Source organism: Fusarium flagelliforme, assembly GCF_020744385.1.
Source record: "Fusarium flagelliforme strain FIESC 12 MPI-CAGE-AA-0113 chromosome Unknown B0J16scaffold_2, whole genome shotgun sequence".
NCBI lineage: Eukaryota > Fungi > Ascomycota > Sordariomycetes > Hypocreales > Nectriaceae > Fusarium > Fusarium flagelliforme.
This window is the reverse complement of record NW_025763504.1, coordinates 5,947,630-5,964,616: the sequence shown is the minus strand read 5'-3', so window position 1 is coordinate 5,964,616 and position 16,987 is coordinate 5,947,630. Positions and strand designations below refer to the sequence as shown.

Below are 16,987 nucleotides of genomic sequence, written 5' to 3'. Positions count from 1 at the left end.
TGTCTGTCGACGAATGAATCGCCACAGTCGAAATCCGAAGGGAATATGTATTCGTGGTTGGTTAGAAATGCCGCAGTTCTGAGACTGCGCCACGACCTGTCAATTAGAAACCCCTGCGCCAAGGTTTTGGTTTGCGACTGTCCTTGCGTAGTCTTGCTCCAAGCGTTTTGCCATGCCTTACGTGGATGCTCATCGTCAAACCTGGCACAACAAACTCTTTGCTTCATTCCAGACCCGTTGAACTGTAAAAGGCTTCACTGTTATTGTTGCTCAAGTACTTGCAGTAGCTGAACGTCTTGACCCCGCATCAAGTGGATACATCCAAAGTCAAAGAGCTTAATCCAACCAGATTCACTGTTTTTGTCTTTTATTCCGACCGCCACAGGACCCCTTCAATAACGGCAAATGCAAGGTCATATAAGAAGTCATGATGCTGTTAAACCCCCCATCAACGTTGATATCATATCGCAGATCGTTCATTGGTTGATGCTCGATCTTGTCAGATTTATAAACCAACTACGTTCATTGAGATTAGGAGTGAGCAACCAGGTACAAGTTTCAAGAATGAGAACGAGTAGAAAGTGTTTCCGTTCACACTCACCACTGGTCTAATTGATTGTCTACACAAAGTCTGCCTGCAGGTAAAGTTGTAGATCGCTCCTTATTTTGACTACACCCTGCATCGAAGCGCTTCACTCTGAGACCTCCCACATCAAATTCTCTTAAGAAACACACGAATGTCCTTGAACAGACAGTCCGAGTTAGTGACCAGTAGAATTATAGCAAATATCTCAAGATGGCCGGGGTTTCAGGTCACGGGAGATCTTAGATGGTTCAAGAGGCCAATGCTGAGCCACCACGGTCCGTCCCTTGACTGCGGCTGAACTCCCTCCATACCTCATCCTGGCATCGTTTTGGTCTCTCTTCTGCACCAGCTTTGTGACCCTTGCAGGGCAGAACCCAATGGTATCCCGGCAGTTATACTATTAGCCTCTCTATCAAGATCCCCTCGATAACTGACTTCCATGATAGAGATGGACAAGATGAAACGACGAAATCTGAAGGATCAAATAGCAGAAGGGCTAATGTTCGAACTCGCAGTCCCTTAGCTTCATATAAGGTCAAATGCCGTGCTTCAGTAACCCAAATATTGTCTCCTAGTAGCAAACGTCTTGCCGACATGGCGGTTTCACATCCCATCGTGACTCTTTCCAGCCGCCACTACCTTTCAGCTCATGCAGCACACCACCCAATGAACTTATTATCTTTTTAAGTTGGCCAATTGAAAGAAACTTGCCCCTGGTATTAACGCCAAACTGTATGCTTTGACGGAAAATGGCTTCAATGCCGATCCTCGACTGACCTTAAACTGGCTAGGTCAATACTTGAAGCCAAGAAGAAAGCAAGACGGGGTTCAGATACGGTGCGGTAGTTTAGGCTTTCTGGTACATGAATCTCTCGGGCTCATATAGTGCTGGTGCCCGTGTTGTAGCTGTGTGGTTTACTTTCGTCTTGTTAATTCAGGAACCACTTCAAACCGACACTATCGTACGTGAACATCTAGTCTCCTTAATGGAGATACAGCTCCAGCAGCCATGGTTACCCTTCTTTCAGTTGTTCTGACCTTGATCCCCCTTATTCTGGCTGCCGACTTCGGAAGTGTCAGCATCGAGTCCGACCTCGACAAAGTCGGTCACCGATGTATCAGCAAATGCCTCTACTACACCTATACCTACGATCAGGACGTGGGCCAAGCCATGGGCTGTGGCGCTCCCTATGAGAACAATTGTTACTGCGCTACAGCGGCAGCCTCGGCGTCCAAGGCCGCTGAACTCATGTCCAAATGTGTCACGTCGTCGTGCTCTGCAGGTGATCGCACCAGAGACTTGATCTCTATGCAATCATACTATGCTTCTTATTGTATGGCTGCGGGATTCACGCAGCCTGGTGCCACTGAATGGTATAACCCGGCCGAAGCTACGGAAGAGGCCACTGCCGAGAGCAGTGACACCGATAACGATGCGCAGCCTAGTCGAACTGCCAACTCCGACATTGATGCGACTTCGACTCGTATGACTGTCATTACGCAGACGGCAGAAGACGGTGCTGTCAGGACGCAGGGTAAGTTCCTGCTGCTCATGGTGACGGTGCCTTTGCTGCTGCTTCAGGTACTGCTTCTGTGCTTATCCTGCTGAGAATCCCTTGTTAACTTCTTTTTTCTAGTAATCGTCGAAGCGACCTCGACCTACTTCGTGAACTCGGACGGATCTCCAGCATCGCCCAAGAATGATGACGATGGCTCGTCTGCTATCAAGATTGGTGTGGGAGTAGCAGTACCCGTCGTCGCATTGATAGCTGGAGCCATATTCGCATTCTGGTGGAGAAGACAAAGAAGACGACGTAAAGCTCAGCTTTCTCATCCTACCCAACCACTCAGCGAAGTCACCACGGGCGGCGGTCCTACCGTTGTCACCTCCTCTGCCTCTACACCTGGAAGAAAAGACACTCTCCAAAGAAAGCCCGTCGGCGCATCAACGATCTCCTCCGTTTCTTCACTGCCCAAGGCCAATGAGTTGTCTGACACCGGCGTTCAGCGTGAGCTTGGTGGTCGCGAGATCCGCCCCTTTCCTGGCTTGACACCCAGTCCTCCTATCCAGGTAGCAGGACAGCATGAGATGACTGGCGAGGGCTTGAGACCGACTCTGGAGATGGATGGCCGTGATGCCAGGGTGGAAATGTCGGGAGAGGCAAGGCCGCCTGAGCTGCCTGGGAATACGAACGGGGCGAATGCTTATACGCCGCATGAGAGTGTTCAGAGGTGGGAACTACCGGATAATTCTCGATATAGGTAGTTGCCCTGGATTTTCTATGGTTGAAGCGTTGGTAAGTTCTATCTCCTTTGGAGTTTTGATGCGTAGAGGTGCTGCGTTTCTTACCTGGCTTGGTTGGAGTTGGTAGAGGGGAGGGCTGGATAAGGGTTTTCGTATAAGGGGTATAATGACTTCCAATAATGAGATTTGGTATCTTTCTGAGCCACCAATATACATACTGCCGGCGCTGATTTCTAAGGAATGCACTTCCTTTCATCTGTGTGTGGTCTCAGCCAGGCTTAATTGACGTGGTAGATAGTGATGTTGTCCCCGTTAGTGGTTGGTGGTGATCCTAGTTAGCCATGATCAATCAGTCACTTGCAGGCAACACAACAAGCATGCATAGATAACACTTGCCGGAAACGTAAAGCGAGCAAATAGCAAAAAGGGAACAATAATCCATGAGATCAGGCAGCCAAAAGTGCAAAAGAAAGGGTCTGGCCGGGGATTGAACCCGGGACCTCTCGCAAGCTATGCTATAGGGTTTTCCCTAAGCGAGAATCATACCACTAGACCACCAGACCGGTGATTACAGAACATTGGTTGTTCTGTTGGTGAACGACGAGCTTGCAATTGATAGCTAAGACCCTGTTATTTTTGTGCCACTCATGTTGAGTAAACATTAATTCCATGCAACCCTTCCGAACAACCGTCCCTTGACATAGTCTAATCAGACGACAACCGATCTATAGTCCTAGAATAATATCATTAATCATGCCATTATCCTCTCCCTCTCAATATTCCACCAAGTCCGCTCCTCCGCAATAATCCCCATCTTCAGCTCTCCAGAGCGGAATTAGTAATCTCCACACCTTGGCGAACGCCGCCAAAAGTGGGCGTACTGCAAGCCACAGCCTTGAGACGGATGATGAGAAACTCCATTGCTATTCTTACGGTTTGTGGTTGGTTCTCTCGTCATTTTAGCTGCTAAAAGTGGACGATCGGGATAATTCATAGCTTGAAATGCCGATTCTTACGGTGGCCGCGTGCCCCGAGATCATTTATTCGCAACTTCGTACGTAACTGAGCTGAAGCCATAGCGTGCAAGCTGGTGTATCTGGATCGTGATGTTTGAATATATAAGGATGTGTCTTGTCCGTAGAAATCGAGAATATCCATCAGCAACCAATTCTAAGCCAACCTTACACAATCATACCTTCAAGCTTATAGTCTTTCCCACTCATCTTCATCATGACTTCTTCTAAACTCATCACTGTCTATGGGGCAACTGGTTCTCAGGGCGGAAGCGTCGTCCAGTCTCTCCTCCAGAACAAATCCCAGTCCTTCAAGATCCGTGGCATTACTCGCAACCCTGACTCCGAAAAAGCCAAGGGTTTGGCCAGTCAGGGTGTTGAAGTCGTCAAGGCTGATGGTCTTGTCAAAGAAGAGGTAGTTGAAGCGTTCAGGGGGAGTTGGGGCGTCTTCGTCAACACGAATTCGGATGATCCTGTAAGTTATAGGAATTAGCAAGGAATTTTCTACTAACATCGCATATAGTCTGTTAACCAGGCAGATGGACCTACCGAGCTTGATGTTGGCAAAGCCATTATAGATGCTGCAGCTGAGGCGGGAGTTCCTCACTTCGTGTATAGTGGCATGGCTTCTGCTTCTGAAATCACTGGAGGCGCGATCCCTAACCGCGCTTTCGACAGTAAGTTGTCCTCCTGCACTCGAATCGCCATTGCTAACTCTGGTTAGTGAAAAATGCTATTGGGCAGTATGCAAAGAGCAAAGGTGCCTTTGAAACTGTCAACATTGTCAGCCCTGGCTGGTACCTTGAAAACCACCTGGTGGAAGAGTTCGCACCTCTGCTCGGAGGATTTCCTTTCTCGGCTGATGAGGAAGGATACATGACTCTGCATGTTCCTCGCTGGGGTGGTAACGGCAAGATCCCTTTCATCTCCATTGGTGATGACTATGGTGATCTTGTGCATGGAATTTTCCTTGATCCTGAGAAGCACAACGGTCGTCTCATCCAGGGCATCAGCGCCAGCGAAACTCCTGAGAAGCTTGTTTCTGAATTTGAAAAAGGTATGCGGTTTGCCGTTCCGATTTCTGCTTGCGCCAACTAATCCTTCGCAGTAACTGGGAAGAAGGCGCGCTTCCTGCCTATCGAAGACTGGAAGACCATGGAGACGTATGGCGACCCAGGCATTGAGACGGTCAAGTACATGTTTGGTTTCTGTCAGTACTCCGGTGGCTTGTACTATGGTGTTGCGAATGACTTGGAGATTGCTGGTGATCTGAAAGCAAGGGCTGCTGTAGCGAAAGGGTTGGCTGGCGATGGCAAGCTGATGACTCTTGGCGGCTTCTGGCAGAAGTACTTTACTTCTTGAGCGATGTTGGGAGTTCTTTGTGCCCGCGACTTTTCCTTATGAGTTGGCTTGTTTGATTTCGTTTCTATCTGCAGCAGTCCGTAGTCAGTCCTGGTTTGGTGAGTGTGACAGTTGGTAGTTGGTATAAGAATTTGATTTTTTCATCTAATCCGGGTAACTGCATGTCTTTCAAGATGCAATCTTGAACTTCTGATGGGACAATCTCTCTTCCAAATGATTCTAGAACAGGTCTGCAGACAAATTGTGACGTGTGATGTGTCGTTTGGTTCTAAAGCGGATGGCTGCATGTTGATGAAACAGGCCGGGGGTAACAAAGACACTATCCGCAAATGTCAGAGGCAACGAAAATAGATAGTCTAGGATTAATTCCCACATCCATGGATGGTGATGGCTTTTAATAGTCGAGCCTTTTTTTTTTCTGACAGCAGTGTTGGCTTCCAGGATTGCTCTAGAATATCACACTTCTTTTGTGTACCTAGGGGATCCAGGGGCAGATAAAGAAAGTCACAAACTAATCAAGCCACCCTGCAAGTGAATACTCTTCTATTATCACGAACTGTGGCTTTATCCGCAAGTGTCAATGCAGCCATAAGCCCAACCTTCCATTTTGTCCTAGAGCTTCCATCGGAGATTTGAAATTCCTCAGCCCATTACCCAACTTCCCGCCTTGAATTGCACTTTGTTATTGTGCCTTCCATATGTAGGTGCCTTAGCAACCAATGCCTCCTGCCGTAAATCAGGCAAGTACGCGGTGATTCACTGTTGGCGCGTTGCTGTGTGCCTATAAATCCCCCCCACCACAACCAAATCATCTTCTCTTCTCCCCCACAACACAACACTCACACAACACTCCTCTTCAACAACCCGAGAAGATCGAGCTGTGTGTTTTCATCTTCACCATAAGCAAACACTGTGTCGTCTTCTCTTCTTTCCTTTCTTCAGGATTGTTTCCTGCGCATTTCTTTCCACGCGGCTCGGCTAAGCACCGCTGCCCTGGCCGCTTCGTGATTACACAAACGCAGAGGTAGCGGCGAACCTTCTTCTGCCAGCCTTCTTTCTTTCTTCCTCACTTCTTCTTTTATATTCTCTCACTTTTCACATCTTCCTCCCGTCCTGAACTGTCGCTATTGGGTCACGTTCATTAAGACACTGGTGGTTGCTCTTTCGTCTTCACTTCACCGTCTTGCCTCACCATCACCGACCTCGTTTTTACCGAAGGCACAACACCATTCCATCTCGTCACATTACCGACTCAATCTCTGCGGTGTACCAGGGCGACTGCCGCAATGGGTGACCATGTTGATGAAGATATGGTTCGGGCGGCCCTGATGGTAAGATGCCCTCTCATTTTCTTGTCTCAACTCTACTTTGTCCTCATTTTTCTGCGAGATCAAGTTGCTGACCCCCTTGCTAGGCGGACCTCGGTCGTCTACGACAGGAAGAACTCCCTCTAAGCGACGAGGCCAAACGTGGCCCTTCGTTCACTCCTAACAACCGAAATGACACGGATCAGTATACCAGGCATCGGAAGTACCAACTGTCTACCAAATGGGGTTCTAAGATCGAGGACGATGAAACGCGTCAGATGCAAGGTCTCGAGATCCAGGATGCTCGGCCGTGGGCCAGAGGCCGTGTAGCAGAGGCTCTGTCGAAAAAGACAATCAACAGGTAAGTCACCGTCTGCTCAAATAAAATGCCAACCCTCTAACACTTTTCATAGTGGACCGCCTCCTCGCGTTGGCCCCCGCGAGCCCAAAAAAGGCGGAAACTCAGTTGTGTTTAGGCCACCACAACAGGCATGGAAGGATTGTGTTGACAGTTTGCCCAAGAACAGTCGGGAAGAATCACCCGCGGTGATCGCACGAATCAAAGCAGAAGGCTCCGGCGGTGATGCAACAAATTGCACCCCGACTATCCCTCTTATTTTCACTCTTCACGCAAACGAACTCTATTCTGACGCGTTGGAACTCGTCGTTGGCAGTGGACACTGTCAGGTTGTGCCCTCTAAGCACGAGGCACTTAGCTTTCTTTGCCGGGTTGAATTGCTGATCAACGACAAGAAGGGAGGTATCCTGGCCCTTCACAGTCAGCAGAAGGGGTCCCAAGTACACAATGTCCTCGACATCGACAAGCCTGCTATGGATGGTAAGTACTGTGTCTTTAAGGCCAAGTCTAAGGAATGGCCTTACAACCTTCGTTTTGACACTCTCGAGCACGGCAAGACGTTCAGAAGCTGTTTGTCTAAGCTGAAAAAGGCTGCGCTCTACCACCAGGAGCCAGTCAAGGCAGAGCCAGTGACAGCTAACCCAGTAGCAAGCAAGTCACCTATTGCTGCTGAAGAAGATGTCTCTGTTGTTTCTAAAACCATCTTTGACGCTGCCTCTCTCGACACTGCAGCAGATACAAGTGTTCTCATACCAATGGACGGGAAATGGCAGACTCCCCGCAACACACGAGTGTCGCAGCTCGAACCGGCTGTCACTCGGATGGTCCCGCTCGTGCGAGACATCCTCGAGCGTTTTATGGCGGAAGACACCATCCGCACTGGTACGATTGCAGGGATCGAGGATGCAATCTTTGAAAAATGGATTGACGAGGGATTTCTGAAAGAGTGTGATGAGAAGGAGAGGGAGGGTTCCCTCGCTATCATTCGAGCCCTTGTGGACATGCGATTGATCTTTAGTGGGGAGAAGAGAGGGGACCAGCTTGTCAAGTCCAGCCTCAACCAAGAAGGATATCGTGCTGAAGAGAAGGGCACAACTCATGAGCAGGCGAACGGCTCTGCTAAGCAGTCTGAACGCAAGGCCACAAAAGGCCTGAGTGCCTCGTGCTTCGCCAAGGCGCCCTTCGCATGCGCAAATGCCTTTACCGGTCCTCGGTCTCATCCTCCTTACAAGTAGGGCTCAGGACCTTTCGCTGATCTATAATGGTGACTTCGATACAGGCGTGCGGTAGGTTTGTTGGAAGGATTTTAGCATATGATGCCATACAAGGTTTCGACATCAGATTGAGATGAAAATTGGAGGATGTCTTGACGAACAGCAAAGGAAGGCGCTCGAGCGAAAATGTACAAAATTAAATTAAATAGCGTGATTGAGCAAGTTGTACACACCCTTTCCATACGTGATTTCAAGCAGATGTATTCCTTTGATGACTTTTGTCCTGGTAGACTTTCAGTACTTGCATTGAGTCCTTGTCTAACCCCGTGCTGGTACTCAGAGCATCGTTTGCCAATTGTTCGGCCTCCTTGTAACGACGGAAGAAGTAATGCTCTTCAACGGCATGTATGACCTCCTGGATATCCATCTTGGAAGATCCAGCGTCAAGCGGCAACTTGATTTTCTCATAGATCTATCAGTTCCGTCAGTCTTTACCCCTGGACAGGATATACGGAAGTCTTACATTGCCATTCTCGACCTTTACCTTGTAGTCCTTCTGGATTTCTCGCCATGCCTCCTCCGATTGACCCGTACGGCGGGACTTGTTCGTTTCAACCTCGTCTGCTTCGTCAGAAGAGACGTCTGCGACGGCGAAACTGGCAAAGGGGTCTTCTTCATCCATTTTTGGTGCTTGGGAGTGAAGATGGATGGTGAGTTAGACTGAGTTTTTGGGAGTTGGTGATAGGACCCACTTGGGTTTTGGTGGGAGTTGGATGACAAAGGCAAGTTATCACACAGCAAATGCTGTAGTAAATTGATGTTTTCGTACTTAGATTGAGATCAGAGTGAAGAGTATTTTGAAGTGATCTGCCCGTTGAATCTTCCAGTTATCCGAATCCTAGAATACAGACGTTGCCATAGTATATTCGTAGTACTGAGAAGATTGCCACGGATGCATATTCTAATTCACTTGGGAATTCATGATATTAACTCACGCCCACTACCTTGGGACTCAACTGTAGTCCTCAATCTACATATCTGCTTATAGGAAACATTGTATTCAATGCGTCAACCCCAAGGGTGTTGGTGATGTTGGATTGGGTGGGGAGCTCTGATGTAACAACGTGGGGCAATGACTTGCCGCGGGGCATATCCAGGAACGACATTCGAGCTTACAATCACAGCTTTCATTTCTTCAACATATCATTTCGTCCTCACGATACAATTCTGTTCATCAATATGGAAAACCAAGTCGAACGACTCGTTGAAAAGGCGTGGCAGAAGTATGAGGAGACACCAAAGGATAAGCGCCTGTGTAAGTAATGACCCAGCATGCTCATGACATTCGGATAAGATAGCAGCTCTCATGATGGCTGCGAGAACATTCTTATGGATCGTACTTGAGATATGCACCTATACTTACCGAAATTTTTAAAGCATATGGCTAACATCTTTAGTGATCGGCGTTGCTGGTATCCCAGGTTCAGGTAAGTCGGCCACTTTCATAGCCTCAAGCAATAAACATGAGACTGACACTCAACAGGCAAAACGACCTTCTCACAAATCGTCACCGAGCGCATCAACGCCCGCGCAAAATCTAACGATCCCTCCTCTCCTCCACCAGCAACCTTTGTCCCAATGGACGGCTTCCATCTCACCCGTGCTGCCCTCTCAGCCATGCCAGACCCCGATACCGCGCACTTCCGCCGCGGCGCGGCCTTCACCTTCGACGCAGCCAAGTTCCTCACTCTAGTCCAAGGCCTATCCAAGTCACCCATTCCATCAGAACCTATTCTTGCACCCTCTTTCGATCACGCGCTGAAGGATCCCCGAGACGACGATATCGTTGTCAAGCCGGAGCATCGTGTCGTTGTGCTTGAAGGAAATTATCTTGCGCTGGATCAAGACGTTTGGCGCGATGCGGCTAAGTTGCTGGATGAGGTGTGGTTCGTTGAGGTGGACTTTGAAGTTGCGAGGAAGCGGTTGAGGGAAAGGCATGTTAGAGCGGGTATTGTCAAGGATCTGGAGGAGGGTGATCGGAGAGCAATGGAGAATGATCTTGTCAATGGTAAAGAGATTATCGATTTCAGGCTGAAGGTTGACGAAGTCATCAACAGTCGCGAAGATGGAAGCTGGGTTCACGAGTAATGAGGAGGCACATATTCAAGCTAATAAACGTTGATGCATTCTATCAAACAATATATGGGATATCACATCTGATGCGCCTCTAGCCCATCTTCTTAACGTCTTGATCCAAAAATCACAAGCTATGCCATGTATGTAACAAACAAATCCCTACTCCAGCGCTGTGCCAAAACCAGCAATGCTCAAAATCGTTCCCAAACCCAATAGCGCACTTCGAAGAATCTTAGTCGCATCACGCCTCATCAGATGTTCTAGATCTTTCGGCGCTCAGCTTCCTGATCTCCTGTGCCATGCTACGTCCCTTGCCCTTGCGAGCCGATGTAACTGAATTACGGTTCGCCTCCCGTCCAGTGGGTACTGCTGCGGTCTGATCAAGTCCCAGTACTTCGATAAGCTCGGGAATCTCGGCATGATCGCGTGTTGTCTTCATGCGATGACACCACGTTACTCTCTTCTCTTCATGCCCATGTCCGTTATTGCCTGGTCCTCGTTCCTCTGCTTCTTCGAATGCGCCGACGGGCTGTGGCTTCTCGTTTCGCGGTGTCGTGACAGGTGTGAGGATATCTTGTGGCTCGAAAAGGAATTCACCGCCCACTTGACGCTGGTCGCCCATCTTGAGGGCGTTTCCTTGGGGAATCTGCTTAACGCCCTGGACTATACTGCCCACGATACTATGGGCCATGCTCCGGCGCATATAGGCAGGCTTGGTACCCATTTGTAGCGTCTTGGACATGCCGAGTTTATTGAAGATGGATCTTGTCGGGTCGGTGTACACTGGGAAGCGGCATCCTGTCTCATTGACGTACATATCGATGAGAGAGGGGTCACCACACCCAATGACAACGATGAAGGTGCTGACTGGCAATCGCAGTAGAGCTTCGGGAGTTACGGCTTCGGACAGGGATCGGAGGAATTCTTGGCAGTTCTAGAAACAAGGTCAGTAACTTGGATTACCATGCGACAAGGGTCATGACATACACCGCAGAAGAAGTGCCTGACGAAGATGACAAGCACACGTCGTGCGACGTTGCTACCAGTGTAAAGAGTCTTGAATGGATGTGATTTTCCATGACGGTCAAGAACAAGGTAGTTCTCGATCTTCCTGAGGGTCTCCGGCGAGGGAATCTCGTTGTTCGTCGCAAGCTCACCCTCGAAATCCTCAGGCTTCGACTTGTCGATCTTGATGGGCGATGGAGGGGATTTGCTCCTCGTAGAAGTAGATTTCCTTTGAGGCACTGAGCAGGTATCACAAGCAGGAGCCTCCACCGCCTTTTCGTTCATATCTTGAGCAGGTCGTTGGGGAAGAGTTGAGGATCGTTCGACGGCGGGATCTTTAGGTGGGATGCCTCCTCCCACTGGCTTGCGCTCAATGGGAGATTTGACAGGCTTAGAGGGCAAAGCCTCTGTATGATTGTCGGTCATTTTGGTGTAGAGATGGTGTATTCGAACAAAATAGGGGTCTCCAAAGTTGTGTGCGCTAAGTCGAGTAGATAGTCGTAGGTTCAAGTTTAATCGATGTTGAGCTGACTCGAGTCTGGAGGGGTCTCGAACGTCTCAGCGGGCCGTGATAGTGTGGCGCCGCTAAGAGAACCGTCTCCAGCTTATAAGGCACCGGCCGTAGTGGAGAACAAAATCGTTGTTGTCGTCGTCGTAAGCTTGAGGACGAATGAGAGTGGCTTTGTTTGTTATACGAGGTTGCTGTCTGAAGTTATCACCAGATAGAAAAGGAGGCAAAAGCGGAAGGCGTGGCAGCTTGTTTTAGGTCCCCGAGAAAGTGAGCGGCAAAAATGACTCCAGGTATGACTTGGTGGCTAAGGATGAACCCCTTGTTTGGCTTGACGATGCCCTGAATTTCAGAAGTTTGGACTAGCTTGTTTTTGGCTGGCTGTGAGGTCATGGACAGCGCCAGCCTGGTTTGACAGGGGATGTCTTGGGCTGTGAGATACCCTATAGGAAGTCGTGAAACAGTCGGCGCATTTTCTATATAATTCCACAATGAATGCTGTTTATTTGTCTGTCAAATTTCAAGAAAAAGAATAACTCTCAAAACTTTTTTGTACGACATTTAACTGCAGGGTCGTGGCGCGAGGAGAAGATCAGCGTTCACTATCTGACTGCCCAGACGGGAGTGTCAACGTTACCAAGACACTAGAGCTGTCTTGTTAACTGCAGTAGATACCTCAGATATTTCTCTTCATTATGGTACATGTTATTTCTTGAAGAATTAACTATAAATGATCAGGAATTGATCGGAATATTTTTGCCTGGTCGGTACTAGTTTGTTCATCAATAAAGCCATCATGCATGCGAGCCAAACCCACGACATGCGCTGTGCACATCACATCAATCTAATCAATGACCGTAAAGAATAAGACAAAATGGGAAAGAAGTTGCAGTTCGCTCAATTGATTAGTATGCAGACAATTTTCTATCTTTAGGTCTTGGAATATTACTTCCTGACAGCCAATGCATTTTATCGATGGCCGTCATGTTCTGACCACGGACTTTAACCGCTCGCGTATCAATCAATCAGTCCAGTGCGAATGAAGGCCAATCCACTTTCGTCATGTCAAAATCTGTCAGCGGGGCACTCATACGACAGAATACAGACTACCAAAATGAGCCCAATTAGTGTTTGAGTACTTCTGTCTGCCCAGACCTAATTCCTGGTGGGGTGTGACATCTTCCCACTGATTCAACCCTCCCACCAAATTCTTCTTCCTTTTTGCTTTGCTGTGCAGTTTTGTCTCTCGCGCAGTTAGCCAAGATGGCAGCTCAAGTCCCCACCGAAGCTCTCAAGGAGCTCAACGGTACGTTCGTACCTTTGGCTTAGCCACGCAGTATGAGTCCTGGACTGATGTTAATTGCCCCGCAGTGGCCGATGGCTCTCAGAAGCCCGGCGCAAACACACAATCCAACGCCGACGCTGCCGGCGACGACCACGGCGGCGATGATTCCGAAGACGAAGCCGATGGTGCCGCTCCCGCCGAAGGAGGCGCCAAGAAAAAGAAGAAGAGAAAGCCCAAGAAGAAGAAGAAGAACCCTACCAGCCAGAGCGACCCTCCCCGAGTCCAGATGAGCCAGTTGTTCCCTAACAAGTCTTACCCTCACGGAGAGGAGGTCGAGTACAAGGATGAGAACAACTACCGTACTACCGATGAGGAGAAGCGCCACCTCGATAACCTGAACGCCGATTTCCTTGCCGATTACCGCGAGGCTGCTGAGATTCATCGCCAGGTGCGCCAGTGGACTCAGAAGAACGTCAAGCCCGGACAGACCTTGACCTCGATCGCTGAGGGAATTGAGGATGGCGTTCGTGCTCTTACCGGACACCCTGGACTGGAGGAGGGTGACAGCATCAAGGCTGGTATGGGTTTCCCTTGTGGTCTTTCTCTCAACCACTGCGCCGCGCATTACACTCCCAACGCCGGCAACAAGATGGTTCTGCAGAAGGAGGATGTCATGAAGGTCGATTTCGGTGTCCACGTCAACGGCCGCATTGTCGACTCTGCCTTCACCATGTCATTCGACAACAAGTACGACAACCTTCTCCAGGCCGTCAAGGAGGCCACCAACGCCGGTATTCGCGAGGCTGGTATTGATGCCCGCGTTGGCGAGATTGGAGGTGTCATCCAGGAGACCATGGAGAGTTTCGAGGTTGAGATCGACGGAACTACTTACCCCGTCAAGAGTATCCGCAACCTCACGGGTCACAACATTCTGCCCTACAGCATTCACGGTACCAAGGCCGTTCCTATCGTCAAGAGCAACGACCAGACTAAGATGGAGGAGGGTGACGTCTTTGCCATTGAGACCTTTGGCAGTACCGGTAACGGATACGTCCGGGATGATATGGAGACGTCCCACTACGCGAAGCGAGGTGACTCCTCGCACGTTGACCTGCGCTTGAGCTCGGCCAAGTCGCTCCTCAACGTTATTAACAAGAACTTCGGCACCCTGCCTTTCTGCCGCCGTTACCTGGACCGCATTGGCCAGGACAAGTACCTGCTTGGAGTATGTATGCGACTCGAATTTTGAGATAACAAACTAATGCTTTACAGCTCAACAACTTGGTCAACGCTGGTATCGTCGAGGCGTACCCGCCCTTGTGTGACAAGAAGGGCTCGTACACTGCTCAGTTCGAGCATGTAAGTGAACCCTTGATACCGATATGCGTGTAATAATGACTAACATATTTTAGACCATCCTGATTCGACCCACCGTGAAGGAGGTCATCAGCCGTGGAGACGACTACTAAACGATATAAAAGAAAGATATGGAAATACATAGTAGGCTGTGAGAAGGAATCTGAAATACGACTCTCCTCTTTGTATGCAGACTATTTATATGATAAGTTGAAAATATGATTTACGTTAAGCATATCTTGGGGTTACAGGAAACTCGACTGCCAGTGAAGCCAGTACAAGAGACAAAATAACCCAGTCGTTTTAAGCGATATTAAACCGGCTCTTGGGCGATTTATTTTCGTCAGTCCAATGATCAGGATGACTCTTCTGATATCTGGACTAGTCTACTACTTAGACACAGCGACTGAATTGTTTCTTGTGTTGTTCATGCCCAGAATTATGCAAATGAAGCATCAAGACATTTGATAGGTTCAAGATGACCGTTGTGTGTGTGCCAGACCTTGCAAGTTATGCGTTGTTACATAGATTGCGTAGGTATGACTCCCAATGCAAACAACATCCCATTCTGAGATTTGGACGGCTGCAAGATTTCCGATCGATGGATGGTTAATTATGATGAAACATAAGAGACATCATTGACTGTCACTATTTTCGTTTAGAAATGGATCGAATCTTGTACATTCCACAAGTATCGATGCACAAGGACCCTGAAATTGATATGATTTCAGCCCGTGCTAATCCCTTCCCGATCTCGCACGTTCAAGTGACAATTGGCCAATGCTCGACACTTGATCACCAACGCTTAGCTTCATAGTTCTATAGTTCTCCGGTTTTTTCCCCATCATTGACGCACTCGCCACTCTGTGGCACAGTCGCTGGGAAGTCGCTGCACGAGACCAGAACCAGCAGTCCGACCTCCTCCTGCAGACCGGGCCAATGAGAGACGCTTGATATCCCGAGGCTTTATCGCGATCGATGGGCTTTACTAAACAGAGTTAGGTCTGCACCATATCGGGATTAGCACCAGTTTGCGGATGTGCTCGGGCCCAGAGCCGAAGGCCGGCGATAGCGAGTGAGAGTGCTTTTTTCCTTTTCCTTTTCACATGGAATAATTTTGCAAGTGGCTGTCCCCAATTAAAAAGGCCGCATCTCCATCTCCGTTCATCGCCATCGCTCATCTTGCTCATCTTTACCCTCACTTCCGTCACGCTCCATCGCCACTGGAGATCTTGCTTTATCTTCGTTTTTGCGAGTGATATAATAAGGAGGAACCATCTCACTCTTTCATCTTTCAAATTCTGACTTATCAACCAAATAAGTCATCTCCCTCATTTTTCCATAAAAAGCATATCTGCTTCTACGCGAGAAAAAAAAAGTCTTTGACTCCACACACGCGAGCAACTTCAATCCTACAACACTTTTACCTACAACACACGACACCGACCAGACCGTCAAAATGAAGGTCTTCAGCAACTCTGTCACCTACAACTACTCCTGGGACGAGGTGTCCACAGCCAACTGGACAAAGTACGGCCCCTGGAACAACAAGTCTGAGCATGTCATCGCCGTCGATACCCTCTCCCGCGAAGTCGACCCCTCAACAGGCATTCTCCGCACCGAGCGTCTGATCACATGCAAGCAAACAGTCCCCGACTGGATCAAGACCATTATCGGAGGCACTGGAGACGAGAGCTTCATGTACGAGGCCAGCTACGTCGACCCCGTCAACAAGACAGTCACCATGGTTAGCCAGAACTTGACATGGAGCAACCTCGTCAACGTTCAAGAAGAGGTTGTCTACAAGCCCCTCGGCGACCACCAGACCCAGTTCATCCAGAACGCCAACATCACTGCTCTCTGCGGTGGCTGGCAGCGAATCAAGAACAGCATCGAGGACACAATGGTTTCCCGCTTCCGCGAGAACGCTGTCAAGGGCCGTGAGGGCTTTGAGCGTGTCTTGATGATGAGCCGAAAGGCATTCGCCGAGGAGAAGGCTCGCCAAGTGCTATAAGCGTTCTTACTCACTTTTGACTCCGCACTTCTTATCTCCGATATGCGAATCCCCTTATCTTGCCTTGCCAAGGATGGGTGATTCACACACGACCACACCAAAAAATCTCCACTACTCACCGCTACACCACCTCAAACCACACTAACGACGAAACGGCATAAACGGGCGCGCGACTAAAAAAGAAGAGGAGAAAGCTTGCAGCATTTTAAAAGGCGTTTAGACGGATATTGGCTTCTCAAAAGTTTTATACACAAAAAGAACAGGGTCTTTTGTTTTTCATACAGGACATCATTCATGTCACTTTGTTTGGAGTTTTCGGTTCGGACTATACCCCCGGTCTATTAGACAGTCGAGAGCAACTGGACCACGAGGAAAAGCCTTGGGTTCATCGCCTAGAACGGGCTTCTTGATAGAGTCACTGATTAGAATAATTAATCATGAAACCTATTAAATCAGTCATTTATTCATTATGCCATCATCGTGATCAAACATGTATCATTCAGCTGATATTTTCCCACCACTAAGTCTCAGCCACGAGATCTAGAAACATGCACAAGTCTTCCAAAGCATAGCCGCCGGCTGAACCGATCTCACCCAC

The 16,987-nt window shown here is 48.8% G+C and overlaps 8 protein-coding genes and 1 non-coding gene across 9 annotated transcripts; 6 read left to right on the top strand and 3 right to left on the bottom strand.

Annotated features, from left to right (window-relative positions):
* The first annotated feature begins 1,198 nt into the window (after positions 1–1,198).
* Positions 1,199–3,263, top strand: B0J16DRAFT_83964 (uncharacterized protein). Its single transcript, XM_046134552.1, has 2 exons — positions 1,199–2,121; positions 2,224–3,263. Exons 1-2 carry the CDS (start codon positions 1,596–1,598, stop codon positions 2,850–2,852), a joined length of 1,155 nt encoding a protein of 384 aa, XP_045987595.1. The 5' UTR covers positions 1,199–1,595; the 3' UTR covers positions 2,853–3,263.
* A 40-nt stretch (positions 3,264–3,303) lies between these two features.
* On the bottom strand, positions 3,304–3,394 carry B0J16DRAFT_t71. Its single transcript has one exon. It is a non-coding gene; the product is annotated as a tRNA-Pro (tRNA).
* A 600-nt stretch (positions 3,395–3,994) lies between these two features.
* Positions 3,995–5,328, top strand: B0J16DRAFT_335797 (uncharacterized protein). The gene is made up of 4 exons (XM_046127121.1): positions 3,995–4,319; positions 4,368–4,521; positions 4,569–4,901; positions 4,953–5,328. The coding sequence occupies exons 1-4, from the start codon at positions 4,062–4,064 to the stop codon at positions 5,204–5,206; spliced, it is 999 nt and encodes a 332-aa protein (XP_045987594.1). The 5' UTR covers positions 3,995–4,061; the 3' UTR covers positions 5,207–5,328.
* Positions 5,329–6,492: 1,164 nt separating this feature from the next.
* On the top strand, positions 6,493–8,207 carry B0J16DRAFT_395594 (uncharacterized protein; the record flags this gene model as incomplete). Its single annotated transcript, XM_046132204.1, has 3 exons — positions 6,493–6,537; positions 6,621–6,874; positions 6,927–8,207. 3 exons carry the CDS (start codon positions 6,493–6,495, stop codon positions 8,104–8,106), a joined length of 1,479 nt encoding a protein of 492 aa, XP_045987593.1. The 3' UTR covers positions 8,107–8,207.
* Positions 8,208–8,212: 5 nt separating this feature from the next.
* B0J16DRAFT_83863 (uncharacterized protein) lies at positions 8,213–8,979 on the bottom strand. The gene is made up of 2 exons (XM_046134551.1): positions 8,609–8,979; positions 8,213–8,557 (listed from the first exon to the last, which is right to left on the bottom strand). The coding sequence occupies exons 1-2, from the start codon at positions 8,765–8,767 to the stop codon at positions 8,336–8,338; spliced, it is 381 nt and encodes a 126-aa protein (XP_045987592.1). The 5' UTR covers positions 8,768–8,979; the 3' UTR covers positions 8,213–8,335.
* A 23-nt stretch (positions 8,980–9,002) lies between these two features.
* On the top strand, positions 9,003–10,264 carry B0J16DRAFT_335791 (P-loop containing nucleoside triphosphate hydrolase protein). The gene is made up of 3 exons (XM_046127120.1): positions 9,003–9,400; positions 9,543–9,572; positions 9,629–10,264. Exons 1-3 carry the CDS (start codon positions 9,175–9,177, stop codon positions 10,231–10,233), a joined length of 861 nt encoding a protein of 286 aa, XP_045987591.1. The 5' UTR covers positions 9,003–9,174; the 3' UTR covers positions 10,234–10,264.
* Positions 10,265–10,347: 83 nt separating this feature from the next.
* On the bottom strand, positions 10,348–11,796 carry B0J16DRAFT_83860 (AhpC/TSA antioxidant enzyme-domain-containing protein). Its single transcript, XM_046134550.1, has 2 exons — positions 11,209–11,796; positions 10,348–11,155 (listed from the first exon to the last, which is right to left on the bottom strand). The coding sequence occupies exons 1-2, from the start codon at positions 11,650–11,652 to the stop codon at positions 10,463–10,465; spliced, it is 1,137 nt and encodes a 378-aa protein (XP_045987590.1). The 5' UTR covers positions 11,653–11,796; the 3' UTR covers positions 10,348–10,462.
* A 1,091-nt stretch (positions 11,797–12,887) lies between these two features.
* On the top strand, positions 12,888–14,657 carry B0J16DRAFT_335784 (peptidase M24, structural domain-containing protein). Its single transcript, XM_046127119.1, has 4 exons — positions 12,888–13,040; positions 13,106–14,244; positions 14,292–14,378; positions 14,432–14,657. The coding sequence occupies exons 1-4, from the start codon at positions 12,998–13,000 to the stop codon at positions 14,486–14,488; spliced, it is 1,326 nt and encodes a 441-aa protein (XP_045987589.1). The 5' UTR covers positions 12,888–12,997; the 3' UTR covers positions 14,489–14,657.
* An 832-nt stretch (positions 14,658–15,489) lies between these two features.
* B0J16DRAFT_335783 (PRELI-like family-domain-containing protein) lies at positions 15,490–16,845 on the top strand. The gene has a single exon (XM_046127118.1). It carries the CDS (start codon positions 15,835–15,837, stop codon positions 16,387–16,389), a length of 555 nt encoding a protein of 184 aa, XP_045987588.1. The 5' UTR covers positions 15,490–15,834; the 3' UTR covers positions 16,390–16,845.
* Positions 16,846–16,987: the final 142 nt, after the last annotated feature.